We start from the raw sequence: 19,604 nt of genomic DNA, 5'->3' as shown, positions 1-19,604 counted from the left end.
CGAAAAATTTTCCGCATAAGGGCATAAGCGGTCGCATCAACTACGCTTCGCACTACGCGCAGCTTGCGTATTTTAACACGTAGTCTACGGAATGCAAACGTAGTGAAGTTTCTGATTACATAGCCGTAGATTGCGAAGCGTATTTGCGTAAAAATACGCGTAGTTCCAGCGTAGCGAAGTTGGCTGACTACGACCATCCCTGATATCAATGGAATGGTTATGTTACATAGACAACAGCTCTGGAATGTGGTGTGATGTCTTTATTGTATATTATTTGCAATGCGTTTCATGGGGAATGCTCTTAACCCTACTTCCTCAGGCCATTTACACAAAGGACCACAGCAAATAAATAGTGATCGTTTTTGTTGGTTTAATTTAAAGTTACCTCCCCACAGTCTCATTGGTCCAAAATAGATTCACAGTGGGCCATTTCCAATGCGGCTGATGCAGTGTGGTCTGCCAGATTATGATATCACAACGCGCTGCATGCAGTGAATTACTGAAAAACATTTGGGTTAACAGTACAGTGAAGGTAAAGCATACTTTTCATTGACTGTATGCTTCATTGTATGCGACGCAACGCGCTGTTAATGGGGTTGATAGTTAAATGGCACGAGTAACTTCCTGGTACTCGCGCTGTTTAACCATTTCAGCCCGCGGGTATTTTTCACTTTATGCATCAGAGCAATTTTCACCTCCCATTCATTCGCCAATAACATTATCACTACTTATCACAATGAATTGATCGCTATCTTGTTTTTTCCGCTACCAATTAGGCTTTCTTTGGGTGGTACCTTTTGCTAAGAATCAATTTTTATAAATGCATTTTAACAGGAATATTAAGAAAATAATGGAAAAAAAATCATTATTTCTCAGTTTTCAGCCGTCATAGCTTTAAAATACATGCTACCATAATTAAAACCTATGTATTTTATTTGCCCATTTGTCCCAGTTATTACATCATTTAAATTATGTCCCTCCCTATCACAATGTATGGCGCCAATATTTTATTTGGAAATAAAGGTGCATTTTACAAGCTTATAATTTAAAATGTTTTCGTAATATACCCTTTTCACATGCATATATAAAAAGTTCTTTCCCTGAGGTAACTATTTGTGTTTTTGCTTTTTTTTTTTTAATTGTAATTTTTTTTTTTTTATTAAAAATCTTATTTGAGTAATTTTTGTTGTGGGAGGTAAACAGTTAATTTTAAATGTAATAATGTGCTTTTATTTCATTAAAAAGTGTATAAAGAAGCAGTATTACTATTTGGCCACAGTGAACATTCTCTCTTTTTTAGTCCTGGAAGCGAAATCTCTCTTCCAGGAAGTAGTAGGAGGATGGGAAACTTTTTTTTTATTTTCAGGAAGATGGCGGTCTCTGAAAAGAAGCCATCGGTCTTTCTAGCGGGGACTTAGATCAATGACTGGGAATTATATTCCCATTCATTGATCTCTGGGCTAACGGGGGGGGGGGGGGGGGACCACGTGAAATAAATGTCAGCCTCCATAGCCCTCTCACTTCAAGTGTCCTTTAACATAACAAAATAAAAACCCTTGATATCACACTGTTTTCAATGACAATACTTGGTGATTCTCATGCTGGGAATGATTATCTTCCCTTCCCCAGATGATGACTTTTCCAGCAAATCCATTTATCAAGGACACCTCAATCAACATCACCACCACTGTGGCCAGCCTGTCCTTCCTGTCCGAAGATCAGGAGCTCTATGTGCACAATCTACAGGAGAGTTTCCAGGTACTTCCAAGCATATTCCCTCTCACTGAGTTACGGGCTGATCCATTTAAATTTATTAGTGCTTTCATGCACATTTATCCCACATTTTTATGAATACACTTATTCTCTTGATTCAATCACATTTACATATCCAGACAACATTATGTGTCAAGATTTTCCGATATGTACGACATAGTGTAAAATTAAATCTTCTGTTTCAGAATTCTTCCAAACAACTTTTTAGTTGTAGGTAGACTGTTTCTCATGTCTAGCTAAAGTACAGCAGGAAGCAGGTGGTAAAGTTAAGTAGCGCTGTTGGCTTGTTTCAAAGAAATTGGGTAGCTTGGATGTGATTGAATTGGTGCTCTTTGGACATGCAGCTAGCCAGTGGCATAGCTTAGGAGCTACGGGCCCCCGATGCAAGTTTACATGGGGTCCCCCTAAGCACTCTATACATAAGAATTGATACAGCGCACCAAAACCTGCAAAGGACATCCACAGTGTCAGAGGTGCAAGAAGGGGATGGGGAGCAGTGTGTTACTGATTACCCCCAAGCACTCTATACATAGCAATCCCTGCCAGTGGCAACTACAGTGTCAGAGGTACAAGAAGGGGATGGGGAGCAGCTTGTTACTGATTACCCCCAAGCACTCTATACATAGCAATCCCTGCCAATGGCAACTACAGTGTCAGAGGTACAAGAAGGGGATGGGGAGCAGCTTGTTACTGATTACCCCCAAGCACTCTATACATAGCAATCCCTGCCAATGGCCACTACAGTGTCAGAGGAGCAAGAAGGGGATGGGGAGCAGCTTGTTACTGATTACCCCCAAGCACTCTATACATAGCAATCCCTGCCAATGGCAACTACAGTGTCAGAGGTGCAAGAAGGGGATGGGGAGCAGCTTGTTACTGATTACCCCCAAGCACTCTATACATAGCAATCCCTGCCAATGGCAACTACAGTGTCAGAGGTGCAAGAAGGGGATGGGGAACAGCTTGTTACTGATTACCCCCAAGCACTCTATACATAGCAATCCCTGCCAATGGCCACTACAGTGTCAGAGGAGCAAGAAGGGGATGGGGAGCAGCTTGTTACTGATTACCACCAAGCACTGTATACATAGCAATCCCTGCCAATGGCAACTACAGTGTCAGAGGTGCAAGAAGGGGATGGGGAGCAGCTTGTTACTGATTACCCCCAAGCACTCTATACATAGCAATCCCTGCCAATGGCCACTACAGTGTCAGAGGAGCAAGAAGGGGATGGGGAGCAGCTTGTTACTGATTACCACCAAGCACTCTATACATAGCAATCCCTGCCAATGGCCACTACAGTGTCAGAGGAGCAAGAAGGGGATGGGGAGCAGTGTGTTACTGATTACCCCCAAGCACTGTATACATAGCAATCCCTGCCAGTGGCAACTACAGTGTCAGAGGAGCAAGAAGGGGATGGGGAGCAGCTTGTTACTGATTACCCCCAAGCACTCTATACATAGCAATCCCTGCCAATGGCCACTACAGTGTCAGAGGAGCAAGAAGGGGATGGGGAGCAGCTTGTTACTGATTACCACCAAGCACTCTATACATAGCAATCCCTGCCAATGGCTACTACAGTGTCAGAGGTGCAAGAAGGGGATGGGGTACAGTGTGTTACTGATTACCCCCAAGCACTCTATACATAGCAATCCCTGCCAATGGCTACTACAGTGTCAGAGGTGCAAGAAGGGGATGGGGTACAGTGTGTTACTGATTACCCCCAAGCACTCTATACATAGCAATCCCTGCCAGTGGCAACTACAGTGTCAGAGGTGCAAGAAGGGGATGGGGAACAGCTTGTTACTGATTACCCCCAAGCACTCTATACATAGCAATCCCTGCCAATGGCAACTACAGTGTCAGAGGTGCAAGAAGGGGATGGGGAGCAGCTTGTTACTGATTACCCCCAAGCACTCTATACATAGCAATCCCTGCCAATGGCAACTACAGTGTCAGAGGTGCAAGAAGGGGATGGGGAACAGCTTGTTACTGATTACCCCCTAGCACTATATACATAGCAATCCCTGCCAGTGGCAACTACAGTGTCAGAGGTGCAAGAAGGGGATGGGGAACAGCTTGTTACTGATTACCCCCAAGCACTCTATACATAGCAATCCCTGCCAATGGCAACTACAGTGTCAGAGGTGCAAGAAGGGAATGGGGAGCAGCTTGTTACTGATTACCCCCAAGCACTCTATACATAGCAATCCCTGCCAATGGCAACTACAGTGTCAGAGGTGCAAGAAGGGGATGGGGAACAGCTTGTTACTGATTACCCCCAAGCACTATATACATAGCAATCCCTGCCAGTGGCAACTACAGTGTCAGAGGTGCAAGAAGGGGATGGGGAACAGCTTGTTACTGATTACCCCCTAGCACTCTATGCATAGCAATCCCTGCCAATGGCAACTACAGTGTCAGAGGTGCAAGAAGGGGATGGGGAGCAGCTTGTTACTGATTACCCCCAAGCACTCTATACATAGCAATCCCTGCCAATGGCAACTACAGTGTCAGAGGTGCAAGAAGGGGATGGGGAGCAGCTTGTTACTGATTACCCCCAAGCACTCTATACATAGCAATCCCTGCCAATGGCAACTACAGTGTCAGAGGTGCAAGAAGGGGATGGGGAGCAGCTTGTTACTGATTACCCCCAAGCACTCTATACATAGCAATCCCTGCCAATGGCAACTACAGTGTCAGAGGTGCAAGAAGGGGATGGGGAGCAGCTTGTTACTGATTACCCCCTAGCACTCTATACATAGCAATCCCTGCCAATGGCTACTACAGTGTCAGAGGTGCAAGAAGGGGATGGGGAACAGCTTGTTACTGATTACCCCCAAGCACTATATACATAGCAATCCCTGCCAATGGCAACTACAGTGTCAGAGGTGCAAGAAGGGGATGGGGAACAGCTTGTTACTGATTACCCCCAAGCACTCTATACATAGCAATCCCTGCCAATGGCAACTACAGTGTCAGAGGTGCAAGAAGGGGATGGGGAACAGCTTGTTACTGATTACCCCCAAGCACTCTATACATAGCAATCCCTGCCAATGGCAACTACAGTGTCAGAGGAGCAAGAAGGGGATGGGGAGCAGCTTGTTACTGATTACCCCCTAGCACTCTATGCATAGCAATCCCTGCCAATGGCAACTACAGTGTCAGAGGAGCAAGAAGGGGATGGGGAACAGCTTGTTACTGATTACCCCCAAGCACTCTATACATAGCAATCCCTGCCAATGGCAACTACAGTGTCAGAGGTGCAAGAAGGGGATGGGGAACAGCTTGTTACTGATTACACCCCAAGCACTCTATACATAGCAATCCCTGCCAGTGGCAACTACAGTGTCAGAGGTGCAAGAAGGGGATGGGGAGCAGCTTGTTACAGATTACCCCCAAGCACTCTATACATAGCAATCCCTGCCAATGGCAACTACAGTGTCAGAGGTGCAAGAAGGGGATGGGGAACAGCTTGTTACTGATTACCCCCAAGCACTCTATACATAGCAATCCCTGCCAATGGCAACTACAGTGTCAGAGGAGCAAGAAGGGGATGGGGAGCAGCTTGTTAATAATTCATATCATTCAAAGCATCTATAGAAGTGATTATTACCAGCATAGGATCAATAAAGAGATGATACTGTTGTTGAGGGGTGGCCCAACGGGGCCCCTCTATCCCAAGGGCCCGGATGCGGTCGCAACCTCTGCAACCCCTATTGCTACGTCCCTGCATCTAGCCTGGTGGAGATGTTCACAGATGTGCTTGGCTAGTTGGCTGGCATGCTTTAATTCTTACTTGCTAGCAAGCTGCTCCTGTGAGGACAGATCACAGACAAATCATTCCAGCCCCTAACCTGTGACTGATGACTCTACAAGCAAGAGGAGGGGGAAGAGGCAGGAGGGAGAGAAACACTATTAAACAAAACCTGTGAGGCTAGAAAATGAAAACATTAGATACTTACCTTCGGGATAGGAGGAAAGCCTCCGGATCCTCCAAAGGCTTCCTCTGTTTCCCTCCACCTAGTCGTTCCACTGATAACACCCCCAAAATGAGACCGCACCTTCACCATAGCATAAACCTGGTCAAACTTCAGCGGAAAAAGCAAAGCCCAATCAGATCCATGCTACTGCACATGGGCAAGCTGTCAAGAGCTTGGCAATGGTTTTCGGAGGGAACAGCGCTAGAACATGCTGGTGGTATATTATTCAGAGGCTTTCCTCTATTACGGAGAGAACCCATTTGGGGAATTTTTTTCCCTGCAGCTACACCTTAAAGAACAACTATTAGCCATACTATGCCAGGGAAAAAAACACATATTTAAGTAGATACTTACTTTGCTCTACTTGCATAACACATGTATTGCCCTGTACACATTTTGATTTCAGGGTATTTTATATAGTGAAATGGACAGAATTCTGTCCATAGCAGGGGCCATCTTGGGTCCCACAGGTTTCGGCATCCCCCCTTGCATATCTTCTCCTCCCGCACTATTACTCAGCGAAGCAGGGAGGAATAAAAGCAGTGCGCACAGACTCGCCTCCATATAGTTCCATGCGCTGGAGTTTGTCTATACACTGCAGTACCGCCGGCGGTAGTGCAGAGTGTATAGACAGGAACTCCAGTGCGTGTAATTTAAAGTTACCTCCCCACAGTCTCATTGGTCCAAAATCGATTCACAGTGGGCCATTTGCGGTGCGGCTGTTGCGGTGTGGTCTTCCAGATTATGATATCACAACGCGCTGCATGCAGTGAATTACTGCAAAACATTTGGGTTAACAGTACAGTGAAGGTAAAGCATACTTTTCATTGACTGTATGCTTCATTGTATGCGACGCAACGCGCTGTTGATAGTTAAATAGCACGAGTAACTTCCTGGTACTCGCGCTGTTTAACCATTTCAGCCCGTGGGTATTTTTCACCTTATGCATCAGAGCAATTTTGACCTCCCATTCATTCGCCAATAACATCATCACTACTTATCACAATGAATTGATCTATTGCGCAGAGTGTATAGACAGGAACTCCAGTGCGTGGAACTATATGGAGGCGAGTCTGTGCGCACTGCTTTTATTCCTCCCCACTTCGCTGCGTAATAGTGCGGGGAGGAGAGGAGATGCGAGGGGGGATGCAGCAGGAGTGCAGAGATGGGCACACAACAGGAGGGGGGTGAGGATAGTGACGGATGACAGCTTCTGGCCCCATCTCTCTGCGCCCTGCAGCTGCAAGTGACTAAAGAAAAGGCGGCCAATCAGAGAAGAACAGTGGTGAGGGACAGAGGCTTCAGCCAATCAGGCTTAATTAGCATGCACTACAACTTCTTCACTTTTGCAGCCAGCGTACGAGAAAAGAGCCTGGGTGTATTGGGGACTAATAATCTATTGAAAAAAAAGTGAAATTGATTTAAAACTTCTGAATAGCCTTGTTAGCATCTTTTTTACTTACTTAGCAGTTTGTAATAGAGAATTGATTATGGATTTTATGCCTGACAGTTACTCTTTAAAGGGAGGTTACACTCCCAAGACTAAAATTTCAGTAACCACTTTTGGGTACAATAAAGAACATTTTAAAGCATTTCCTGTGTATAAAGACAATTACTTTCAATGCAGAGAGCAGTACAAGCTTGCTTATCTCTAGCTATGTAATCATTGACTGCCAGGAGAGACACTCAGCCTGTGTCTTGATTCTGCTCCTTGCTCTCTCCCTCTCCTGAATAGACACATTGCCCTGGCAACAGCTGAGTCACTTCAGAAGAAAAGGAGGGGAGCAGTGTGAAGACACAGGCAGAGAGTGGCAATGATTACATTTGCCGATTAACTACAAATAAACGTTTTTACACACAGGAAATGCTTGGGAATGCTTTCAAGTGTTCTTTATGTACTTACGAGGTGAAAAATCGTAATTTTGGTCTTTACCTGTTTACTATGTGAATCCATAGGTGTGTTACAACGCGTCCTCCGTTGCATTCCGCCTCAAAAGTATATTTTATATTCCCCCCAGGCTACGACCCGACCCCACAGCACGGGTCGTCTCCTATGCCACATTCAAGATGGCCGCCGCAAAGTTCCACGGCTGCGCAGTACGCATGGCGGAGAGTGCGGCTGCGCAGCTCTCCACACTCGCCCAGCCGCGTACTCGCTGTTAGCGTCATCCTACTGTGACAGCGGGCGCGCTCACAGCGAGGGCGGAGAGCTGTGCAGCCGCAGTCTCCGCCATGCGTACTGCGCAGCCGCGGATCTTTGCGGCGGCCATCTTGAATGTGGCATAGGAGACGACCCGTGCTGTGGGGTCGGGTCGTAGCCTGGGGGGAATATAAAAGATACTTTTGAGGCGGAATGCAACGGAGGACGCATTGTAACACACCTATGGATTCACATAGTAAACAGGTAAAGACCAAAATTACGTTTTTTTCGCCTCGTAAGTCCTTTAAAGAGATACTGAGATGAAGTAAGAAAAATAATTGATAGGCGCTTTCTCCAGCCCCATGCAAACAGTTTTCTCCCTCGCCCGTCCTCCCTGACCACTCTGTTAGTCTGCAATCTCACCTGGTATTAAGGCTCAAGTCGCGCCAGTTGGGGTGCACAGCGCATGCAGGCGCAAAACGCTCCCAGCGACAGAAGTGTCATGAGTTGCGCACACAACCGGGCTACGCATGCGCTGTGCACCCTGACTGGCATGACTGGAGGTTAGATTGCAGACTAATGGAGTGGTCAGAGGACAGCGAGGTAAGCAACGGTGTATATGAGGCTGGAGGAAGCCCCAGGGAAGTATCAATTAAATACCAATACTTTACTATAGCTAAACCTAACTCTACTCTCACACAGAACCCCCCCACTACCGATGTCTAACCTTAACCATCCCCGCCGTCGCAAAACTCCCCCTCCCCCCTCACGGCTAACCCTTCCTACCCCACACCTCACCTTAAAGGGGACCTGAACTCAGAACTCCTCTCTGCTCTAAAAGTTAAACAACAGCATAATAACCTTTTAAACAAAAAAACATTTTGTTACAGCTGATACAAATCCTGCAATATATTTGCACAGTTTCTACTTCCTGATTCATGGAAGCAGACATATTGTTAACAGCCTGTGCTTTCAAATGGGCTTATCTGCCATCTCTGCCATAGGCAGTCATGTGACACAGGGGAGGGATAAAATTACAACTTGAGATTAGACACAAATGAGGGGGAATTACACACAGAGCCGGGTCCATCCCTTCCACCCCAGCTGTCACACATGAATTGCTATTAGACTAAGAGGTGCCCCAGGGCCCCCAACTCCTTAATCTCTAGTTATCTGGCTTGCAGTCACTGCCATATATCCCCTTTACTTATTTCTCTCTGCTTCAAACACAATAGGGGAATGATAGCTGAGTGACTTGTGCACCCCTCCCACACTGCGCCCTGAGGCTGGAGCCTCTCTTGCCTCTGCCTCGACCCGGCCCTGACTACTCAGGCTAAACTCTTTAAATACATACAGGTTGCATTTTGGTTATGTTTTTCCTTGTGTCCTGTGCAAGAGTTCAGGTCTACTTTAACCATCCCTGCCGCCAGTAAGGAAAAATAAAACACAAAAAGCCTGGCAAAAAAAATGTCAATTTTCAGGTGCTGCCATAGGGGCTGATTGCAATTATTCACAAAGAGGGGAAATTTGGGTGTCTTCAGCCCCTATGGTGGTGCACAATTGTCCGCTGCTGGCCCAGATTTCCTGCTTCTGTGGAAATGGCTCTGTTGGATCAGTGGGTGCAGAGCCTGTGTATTGTCCGTAGTTGGGCATCAGACAAACTCTATTGGCTTTGAAGAAATTGAGAGTTTTTACCAAGCCACATCAAGGGAAGTTGGACTGCTTGATCTTCTTAAACCTACAAAGTAGCTCTCATGGGACACCGACAGCAAGAGCGAGACTGAACTCACAAGATGTATCCTGATTCCTGAATACTTCTTTGACCAACCACTAAGGCAGCAATCTATAGGGCTGCTATAATGTTTATTAACCACTTAACGACCGCCTAACACCCATAGGCGTCGGCGGGTCGTTAGTGGTATAGCATGGAAACGGCCGCTCGATCGAGCGGCCTTTCCATGCTAGTTCACGGAGACTGTCTCCGTGAACAGTGTGCGAGCTGCCGATCGCGGCTCGCACGCATAATGTAAACATCCGGGGAAGAAATTCCCGCTGTTTACATCACACGGCACTGCTGCGCAGCAGCGCCGTGACGTAGATCGGCGATCCCCGGCCTCTGATTGGCCGGGGACCGCCGGCATCTGATAGGCAGAAGCCTATCCTATCCGGGGCAGGACGGAACTCCGTCCTGCACCACTCACAGGGTAAGGGAGAGGGAGGGAAAGCCGGGGAGGGCGGAAAGCGCTGCGGAGGGGGGCTTTGAAGAGCCCCCCCCGGAAAGTGCGGGCAGCCGGCGGCGATCAGACCCCCCCAGCAGGACATCCCCCTAGTGGGGAAAAAAGGGGGGGAAGTCTGATCGCCCTGGCTATTTCCTGATCGGTGCTGCGGGCTGGAGAGTCCACGCAGCACCGATCAGAAGAAATTCACGTGGTCCCAGTAATTTGATGTCAAAGACCCTTCATGGATTGGTAGACTGAAGGCTCTTCAAATTTGCTTCCACAGGTGGAAACCATGATTTTTTGGTGATATTCTTTACTCTTCTTTTGATGGCAGGTGTTTCTTCAACAACAAAGTCCTTCAAACAACACACAGCAGTTTAATATTTCTGCAGACAAAGCATTACAGCTGTCTCTGAAGGCCACGCCGTATGGCAGCACTTTGGTCGTAATTATCACTGTCAATCAAGGAGTGAAGCTGGATCTCTATCATGGACGAGACTTGGTCTCAAAAACTCAACTAACAAAACAAAATGACACAGGTAGGAACAGGTCCGATTATCTATTATATATTCATTACAGTTTGGTAATCCTTTCCTCTTGTGTCCTCCCATTATCCCTTTACAGTGTTAGCAGAGCTGGCATGGGCAGAGCTCACTCGAACCAGCTGATTATGGTGCCAGCGCTGCCTGTCTGATTTTGGCCCTGGAGTTTCAGCCGGGGCCACACACAAAAGTAATTTGGCCGCCGGTGCCCAAATTACAGAGGGGCATAGTAATCAGGGTGTGCCTGGAGTTTGTGTAAGAACAGGGAGAGATGTTTTTCAGCTTTCTCCTGTGCCGAGATGATAATAGATCTAAGTTCGCTCTCCTATTGTATCTTGGTGGACATAAGCCTCCATCTTATATATTTAAAGGACATCTGAGGTGAAAAAAACTGATCAGAAAAACATTTGTTTCTATCCTCCTTCTCCTAAAAAGGACTTTTTTAGGCATCCCACAGACTTATTTTGTATTTAAAGAGAACCCGAGGTGTGTTTAAAGAATGTTATCTGCATACAGAGGCTGGATCTGCCTATACAGCCCAGCCTCTGTTGCTATCCCAAACCCCACTAAGGTCCCCCTGCACTCTGCAATCCCTCATAAATCACAGCCGTGCTGTGAGGCTGTGTTTACATCTGTAGTGTCAGTCTCAGCTGCTCCCCCGCCTCCTGCATAGCTCCGGTCCCTGCCCCCGTACCTTCCCTCCAATCAGCAGGGAGGGAAGGGATGCAGGCGGGGACTGGAGTTCTGCAGGAGGCGGGGAGAGCAGCAGACTGACACTATAGAGATAAACACAGCCAGCTCTGACAAGCTGTTTGTCAGCAGCCTGGCTGTGATTTATGAGGGATTGCAGAGTGCAGGGGGACCTTAGTGGGGTTTGGGATAGCAACAGAGGCTGGGCTGTATAGGCAGATCCAGCCTCTGTATGCAGATAATATTCTTCAAACCCACCTCGGGTTCTCTTTAAAGCTAGTTTTTAATTTTTACGGTTTTATTGTCTCTGCTCAGTGACACATGCACTGAAGTATGCCAGAGCTAAAATCTATGAATTATTGAACCTTTTTATCTCTTTACTACTCTAAGAAGCCATTTACTGACAGGAAAGTGTTTCATGGCTGTCATTACTTATCAGTGAGGGTTATGCTATAGTCTCACCCAGTCCAACCTGGTCCCGACCCGGGAAGAAACTGTCACTTGCATACCTGATGTTTAACTCTTTCAGGCAGAGAAAAAAAAAAGAAAGGAACACAGCCTAGTCATTTGCGTGCTAGGCACTATACATACACATGTCTATCTCATTATGTCACGTCACCTCGGTCGACCTTTAAAGACTCCCCTTACCTCATGTGTGCTCCCCAGATCTCCTTACACTGTAATCTGGTATAGGCAGGGCTCTTTCTCCTATCATGTGTTGGTAGACATGCAATTCCATGTTATGTACAGCCTATTGACTTTTTCCTTAGACCCGTACAGGCAGAGCTCTCTCTCCTGTTGTGTTTTGTCAGACACACAGCTCCACTGTATATAAAGCTTATATAGCTTAGTGACTCTTCTTCCCCCTTATGCCCCTTCATTACCTCCTTACACTGTATGCTGCTATTGTGTGTGTAAATATGTATGTACATATACAGTGGCTTGCAAAAGTATTCGGCCCCCTCGACGTTTTCAACATTTTGTCACATTACTGTCACAAACATGAATCAATTTTATTGGAATTCCACGTGAAAGACCAATACAAAGTGATGTACACGTGAGAAGTGGAACGAAAATCATACATGATTCCAAACATTTTTTACAAATCAATAACTGCAAAGTGGAGTGTGCGTAATTATTTGGCCCCCTGAGTCAATACTTTGTAGAACCACCTTGTGCTGCAATTACAGCTGCCAGTCTTTTAGGGTATGTCTACCAGCTTTGCACATCTAGAGACTGAAATCCTTGCCCATTCTTCTTTGCAAAACAGCTCCAGCTCAGTCAGATTAGATGGACAGCGTTTGAGAACAGCAGTTTTCAGATCTTGCCACAAATTCTCGATTGGATTTAGATCTGGACTTTGACTGGGCCATTTGCAGACTCCAAGAGGTTTTCTTCTAAGATTACCCTGTATTTGGCTCCATCCATCTTCCTATCAACTTTGACCAGCTTCCCTGTCCCTGCTGAAGAGAAGCACCCCCCGAGCATGATGCTGCCACCACCATATCTGACAGTCGGGATGGTGTGTTCAGAGTGATGTGCAGTGTTAGTTTTCTGCCACACATAGCGTTTTGCATTCTGGCCAAAAAGTTCCATTTTGGTCTCATCAGACCAGAGCACCTTCTTCCACATGTTTGCTGTGTCCCCCACATGGCTTGTGACAAACTGCAAACGGGACTTCTTATGCTTTTCTGTTAACAATGGCTTTCTTCTTGTCACTCTTCCATAAGAGCCAACTTTGTGCAGTGCACGACTAATAGCTGTCCTATGGACAGATTCCCCCACCTGAGCTGTAGATCTCTGCAGCTCGTCCAGAGTCACCATGGCCCTCTTGGCTGCATTTCTGATCAGCGCTCTCCTTGTTCGGCCTGTGAGTTTAGGTGGATGGCCTTGTCTTGTTAGGTTTACAGTTGTGCCATACTCCTTCCATTTCTGAATGATCGCTTGAACAGTGCTCCGTGGGATGTTCAAGGCTTTGGAAATCTTTTTGTAGCCTAAACCTGCTTTAAATTTCTCAATAACTTTATCCCTGACCTGTCTGGTGTGTTCTTTGGACTTCATGGTGTTGTTGCTCCCAATATTCTCTTAGACAACCTCTGAGGCTGTCACAGCAGCTGTATTTGTAATGACATTAGATTACACACAGGTGCACTCTATTTAGTCATTAGCACTCATCAGGCAATGTCTATAGGCAACTGACTGCACTCAGACCAAAGGGGGCTGAATAATTACGCACACCCCAATTTACAGTTATTGATTTGTAAAAAATGTTTGGAATCATGTATGATTTTCGATCCACTGCTCACATGTACACCATTTTGTATTGGTCTTTCACACGGAATTTCAATTAAATTGATTCATGTTTGTGGCAGTAATGTGACAAAATGTGGAAAACTTCAAGGGGGCCGAATACTTTTGCAAGCCACTGTATATATATGTATGTGTATGTATATATGTATGTATTATATATATATATATATATATATATATATATATATATATATATATATATATATATATATATATTATATATATATATATATATATATGTGTATATATATATATATATATATATATATATATATATATATATATATATATATATATATATATATATATATATGTATGTATATATATATATATATATATATATATATATATATATATACACACACATACACTCTCTCTCCTAAGGGATTATTAGGAACACCTGTTCAATTTCTCATTAATGCAATTACCTAATCAACCAGTCACATGGCAGTTGCTTCAATGCATTTAGGGGTGTGGTCCTGGTCAAGACAATCTCCTGAACTCCAAACTGAATGTCAGAATGGGTAAAGAAAGGTGATTTTAAGCAATTTGGAGCGTGGCATGGTTGTTGGTGCCAGACGGGCAGGTCTGAGTATTTCACAATCTGCTCAGTTACTGGGATTTTCATGCACAACCATTTCTAGGGTTTACAAAGAATAGTGTAAAAAGGGAAAAACATCCAGTATGCGGCAGTCCTGTGGGTGAAAATGCCTTGTTGATGCTAGATGTCAGAAGAATGGGCCGACTGATTCAAGCTGATAGAAGAGCAACGTTGACTGAAATAACCACTCGTTACATACGAGGTATGCAGCAAAGCATTTGTGAAGCCACAACACGCACAACCTTAAGGCGGATGGGCTACAACAGCAGAAGACCCCACCGGGTACTACTCATCTCCACTACAAATAGGAAAACGAGGCTACAATTTGCACAAGCTCACCAAAATTTTACAGTTGAAGACTGGAAAAATGTTGCCTGGTCCGATGATGAGTCTCGATAGTCAGAATTTGGCGTAAACAGAATGAGAACATGGATCCATCATGCCTTGTTACCACTGTGCAGGCTGGTGGGGGTGTAATGGTGTGGGGGATGTTTTCTTGACACACTTTAGGCTCCTTAGTGCCAACTGGGCATCGTTTAAATGCCACAGACTACCTGAGCATTGTTTCTGACCATGTCCATCCCTTCTTGACCACCATGATGTACCCATCCTCTGAGGGCTACTTCCAGCAGGGTAATGCACCATGTCACAAAGCTCAAATCATTTCAAATTGGTTTCTTGAACATGACTAGTTCACTGTACTAAAATGGCCCCACAGTCACCAGATCTCAACCCAATAGAGCATCTTTGGGATGTGATGGAACGGGAGCTTCGTGCCCTGGATGTGCCTCCCACAAATCTCCATCAACTGCAAGATGCTATCCTATCAATATGGGCCAACATTTCTAAAGAATGCTTTCAGCACCTTGTTGAATCAATGCCATGTAGAATGAAGGCAGTTCTGAAGGAGAAAGGGGGTCAAACACTGTATTAGAATGGTGTTCCTAATAATCCTTTAGGTGAGTATATACAGGGTCGGACTGGGACACCAAGGGCCCACCGAGGAAGTTTCAGCCTGGGGCCCACCCCCCTCTCCTCCTCCTCCCTCCCCCCCCCCCCCCCATTTTGGGCTCACATACACATGTACTCTAGAAATTTTGCATGACTTTATGGTAGGGAATAGATTGTGAGCAATTCTGAGGACAGTCTCCAATAGGGATATGTCTAAATGCGAAACTAAATGGGTGTCACCATGCACTGGAACATCGGCGTGGTCATGATGAGTCATGGGCAGACTTAAAAAAAAAAATACAAAACACAAAATAAGTAGCGGCGTTATTCACAGAGATTAGGTCCGACCAGATACATTGTATATTCAAGTAGTTACATGCCTCATGATAATTCATCAAGTAGTCAAATTGCAGCAGATACCCCCACAAAATGCAATCAGGTTGACGGCAGATACCCCCACACAATGCAATCAGGTTGGTGGCAGATACCCCCACAAAATGCAATCAGGTTGACGGCAGATACCCCCACACAATGCAATCAGGTTAACGGCAGATACCCCCACAAAATGCAATCAGGTTGACGGCAGATACCCCCACAAAATGCAATCAGTTTGGCTGCAGATACCCCCACAAAATGCAATCAGTTTGGCTGCAGATACCCCCACACAATGCAATCAGGTTGGCTGCAGATACCCCCACACAATGCAATCAGGTTGGTGGCAGAGATGCCCCCACACAATGCAAGTCCCCCCCCAGCTTGGAAGGGGGGGCAGAGGGCACAGATCAGCGGGGAAGCCTCCCCCCCTCCCTCACCTAGGGCCCCCCCTTCCGCGCACCCCCCTCCTCGAGAAGTGCAGCCAGCAGCGAGCGGAGTATAGCTTACCAGCTTCAGATGATGCTATCTCCGCTCTGCTCCGCATGCCGCTGCTGCCCTGCTGGTCTCTGTCTCCTGTAGTGACGCTGTCCAATCACGCTCTAGCAGGAAGTACTGCGAGAACGTGATTGGACAGCGTCACACACTACAGTCAGAGACCAGCAGGGCAGCGGCATGCGGACTCGGAGCGGAGATAGCATCATCTCTGTAGCTATTCTCCGCTCGCTGCTGGCTGCACTTCTGGAGGAGGGGGGTGCGCGGAAGGGGGGGCCCTAGGTGAGGGAGGGGGGGACGCTTCCCCCCCTCCCCGCCGCTCTGTGCCCAATTCCCGCCCTTCCAAGCTGTGCCCCCCTCCAGTGGCGTAGCTAGGGTGTTTGACACCCGGTGCGGATAATTTACCAACACCCCCCCCCCCCCCAAAAAGCAAAGCGCGCAGCGACAAAAAAAATGGGTGTGGACATGACATCACATGGGTGGGGGGTAATTGTAATGTAACTGTAACAGTAAGGCAGTGGGCTAATATAGGTAGCCAGAATAGTTTCCCTCAGCATAGGTTAGATATGACAAATATGACAACATGACAAATTCAGCAATCTTGAGGCCCCCAACAAGACAAATTCAGCAATCATGAGGCCCCCAACAAGACATTCAGTAACCATGAGGCCCCCAACAAGACAAATTCAGTAACCATGAGGCCCCCAACAAGACAAATTCAGCAGTCATGAGGCACATAAATAAACAGCATTTCACATAAATAGGCAGAATGCCCACTTAATATGGTAGACACCTCTCACCTGGCTTCTGAATTCTCCTCTACTGGCTGCTGTGCCAGGCAATACTGTTTTTGGCTGGATTGGGGATGATGTGTGGGCTGAAAGGCCTGGCGGTGATGCTGTGGCCGGCCTGGCGGTGATGCTGGGCTGTACTTGGCTGGTTGAAGTAAATGTTGGCCTGACTGTTGGTGGTGATGCTGTGGCCTTTTTGACAGTGATTCTGGGCTGGTTGGCTGGTGGTGATGCTGGGCTGGCCTGGATAGTTTAGGTAGTGACAGGTGCACCCTAGTTTAGGTAGCACCAGGAGCCTCCCAGCTTAGGTAGTGACAGGACCCCCAAGTTTAGGTAGCGACAGGAGCCCCCCAGTTTAGTTAGTGACAGATACCCCCCAGTTTAGGTAGTGACAGGAGCCCCCAGTGTTTGTAGTGACAGGTGCCCCCCAGTTAAGGTAGTAACAGGTGCCCCCCAGGGTATGTAGTGACAGGAGCCCCCAGTGTTTGTAGTGACAGGTGCCCCCCAGGGTATGTAGTGACAGGAGCCCCCAGTGTTTGTAGTGACAGGTGCCCCCCAGGGTATGTAGTGACAGGTGCCCCCAGTTTAGGTAGTGACAGTGCCCCCCAGTTCAGGTAGTGACAGGTGCCCCCAGTTCAGGTATTGACAGGCGCCCCCCCAGTTCAGTTAGTGACAGGTACCCCCAGTTTAGGTATGACAGGAGCCCCCCAGTGTATGCAGTGACAGGGACCCCCCCCCCCCCAGTGTATATAGTGACAGGAGCCCCTAGTTTAGGTAGTGACAGGGCCCCCCAGTATAGATAGACAGGTCTATAGGTGTCCCCAGTTTAAATAGCCAGATCTATAGGTGTCCTCAGTGGCAGCGGAGAGAGAAGAGAAGCGGTGGGGAAGGGAGGACGTTTCCCCCTCCCCCTTCCCTCACCTTGGGGCTCCCCCTCTCTCGCTCCCCCCTTTAGAATTAAGTGATGCGGCAGGCAGCGCCGCTGTGCCTGCCGCTTCTTTTCTCTCTCCGCTGCCACCCCAGGGCGGGCGGGCCAGCCACGTCCGGGTAGCTAGGGGGGGGCAGCAGCTAGCCAGGGGAGTGTGCATGCCCCATTTTGCCCTATGTAGGGACGCCCATGGCATGGTAGGCAGATAGGTAGCCGGGTAGGCAGTTATGTAGCCGGGTGGGAGGGTAGGCAGATAGGTAGCCGGGTAGGCAGTTATGTAGCCGGGTGGGAGGGTAGGCAGATAGGTAGCTGGGTGGGCAGTTAGGTAGCCGGGTGGGAGGGTAGGCAGTTAGGTAGCCAGGTGGGCAGATAGGTAGCTGGGTGGGCAGTTAGGTAGCCGGGTGGGCAGTTAGGTAGCCAGGTGGGAGGGTAGGCAGATAGGTAGCTGGGTGGGTAGATAGGTAGCCGGGTGGGCGGGTAGGCAGATAGGTAGCTGGGTGGGTAGATAGGTAGCCGGGTGGGTAGATAGGTAGCCGGGTGGGCAGATAGGTAGCCGGGTGGGAGGGTAGGCAGATAGGTAGCTGGGTGGGTAGATAGGTAGCCGGGTGGGCAGTTAGGTAGCCAGGTGGGAGGGTAGGCAGTTAGGTAGCCGGGTGGGCAGATAGGTAGCTGGGTGGGTAGATAGGTATCCAGGTGGGCAGATAGGTAGCCGGGTGGGCAGATAGGTAGCCGGGTGGGAGGGTAGGCAGTTAGGTAGCCGGGTGGGCAATTAGGTAGCCGGGTGGGAGGGTAGGCAGATAGGTAGCTGGGTGGGTAGATAGGTAGCCGGGTGGGAGGGTAGGCAGTTAGGTAGCCGGGTGGGCAGTTAGGTAGCCGGGTGGGAGGGTAGGCAGAAGGGTAGCCGGGTGGGAGGGTAGGCAGTTAGGTAGCCGGGTGGGCAGTTAGGTAGCCGGGTGGGAGGGTAGGCAGATAGGTAGCTGGGTGGGTAGATAGGTAGCCGGGTGGGCAGCCAGTTAGGTAGCCGGGTGGGTAGATAGGTAGCCGGGTGGGAGGGTAGGCAGTTAGGTAGCCGGGTGGGCAGTTAGGTAGCCGGGTGGGAGGGTAGGCAGATAGGTAGCTGGGTGGGTAGATAGGTAGCCGGGTGGGCAGATAGGTAGCCGGGTGGGAGGGTAGGCAGATAGGTAGCTGGGTGGGTAGATAGGTAGCCGGGTGGGTAGATAGGTAGCCGGGTGGGAGGGTAGGCAGATAGGTAGCTGGGTGGGTAGATAGGTAGCCGGGTGGGCAGTTAGGTAGCCAGGTGGGAGGGTGGGCAGTTAGGTAGCCGAGTGGGTAGCCAGTGGGGGCCCCGACTCCTATGCTCCCCCTCACCTGGGTGTCCCCCCTCCTTACAAGCCGCGGGGAGGGCAGCCCGACTGTTTTTTTTCCCTTAAAAAAAACTATTTTCCCCGGGGGCCCCCTCCTATCCTCCCCCTCCCTCACCTCGGACTCTCGGAGGGCCCCCTCCTGTTACGAGCGGCGCCGGCGGGTACAGCAAACTTCCGGGGAGGTAAAGCAGAAGATAGAGGTCCAGCTGCCTCCCAGTCGCTGTCTCCTCTATGCCGCTCGCACTAAACCAGGAAGCAGTGCGAGCGGCATAGAGGAGACAGCGTAGCCCGGGAGGCAGCTGGACCTCTATCTTCTGCTATACCTCGCAGGAACTTTGCTGTAACCGCCGCCGCCGCTCGTAACAGGAGGGGGGCCCTCCGAGGTGAGGGAGGGGGGGGGATAGGAGGGGGCCCCCCCGGGGAAAATAGTTTTTTTTAAGGGACA

General features: G+C 48.2%; 1 protein-coding gene across 1 annotated transcript in view; it reads left to right on the top strand.

The window, feature by feature from the left end:
* The window catches only part of LOC137539198 (polycystin-1-like protein 2), a 232,689-nt gene that overhangs the window by 178,782 nt on the left and 34,303 nt on the right, over positions 1–19,604 (top strand). Inside the window, exons 11-12 of the mRNA XM_068261717.1 lie at positions 1,630–1,758; positions 10,450–10,654. Of these exons, the coding sequence (XP_068117818.1) occupies positions 1,630–1,758; positions 10,450–10,654 (334 nt within the window). The remainder of the gene's footprint in view (positions 1–1,629; positions 1,759–10,449; positions 10,655–19,604) is intronic.

The sequence above is a fragment of the Hyperolius riggenbachi genome, chromosome 11 (genome assembly GCF_040937935.1).
Source record: "Hyperolius riggenbachi isolate aHypRig1 chromosome 11, aHypRig1.pri, whole genome shotgun sequence".
NCBI classification, from domain to species: Eukaryota; Metazoa; Chordata; class Amphibia; order Anura; family Hyperoliidae; genus Hyperolius; species Hyperolius riggenbachi.
The sequence above is the reverse complement of the archived record's forward strand: the minus strand, read 5'-3'. Positions and strand labels throughout refer to the sequence as shown.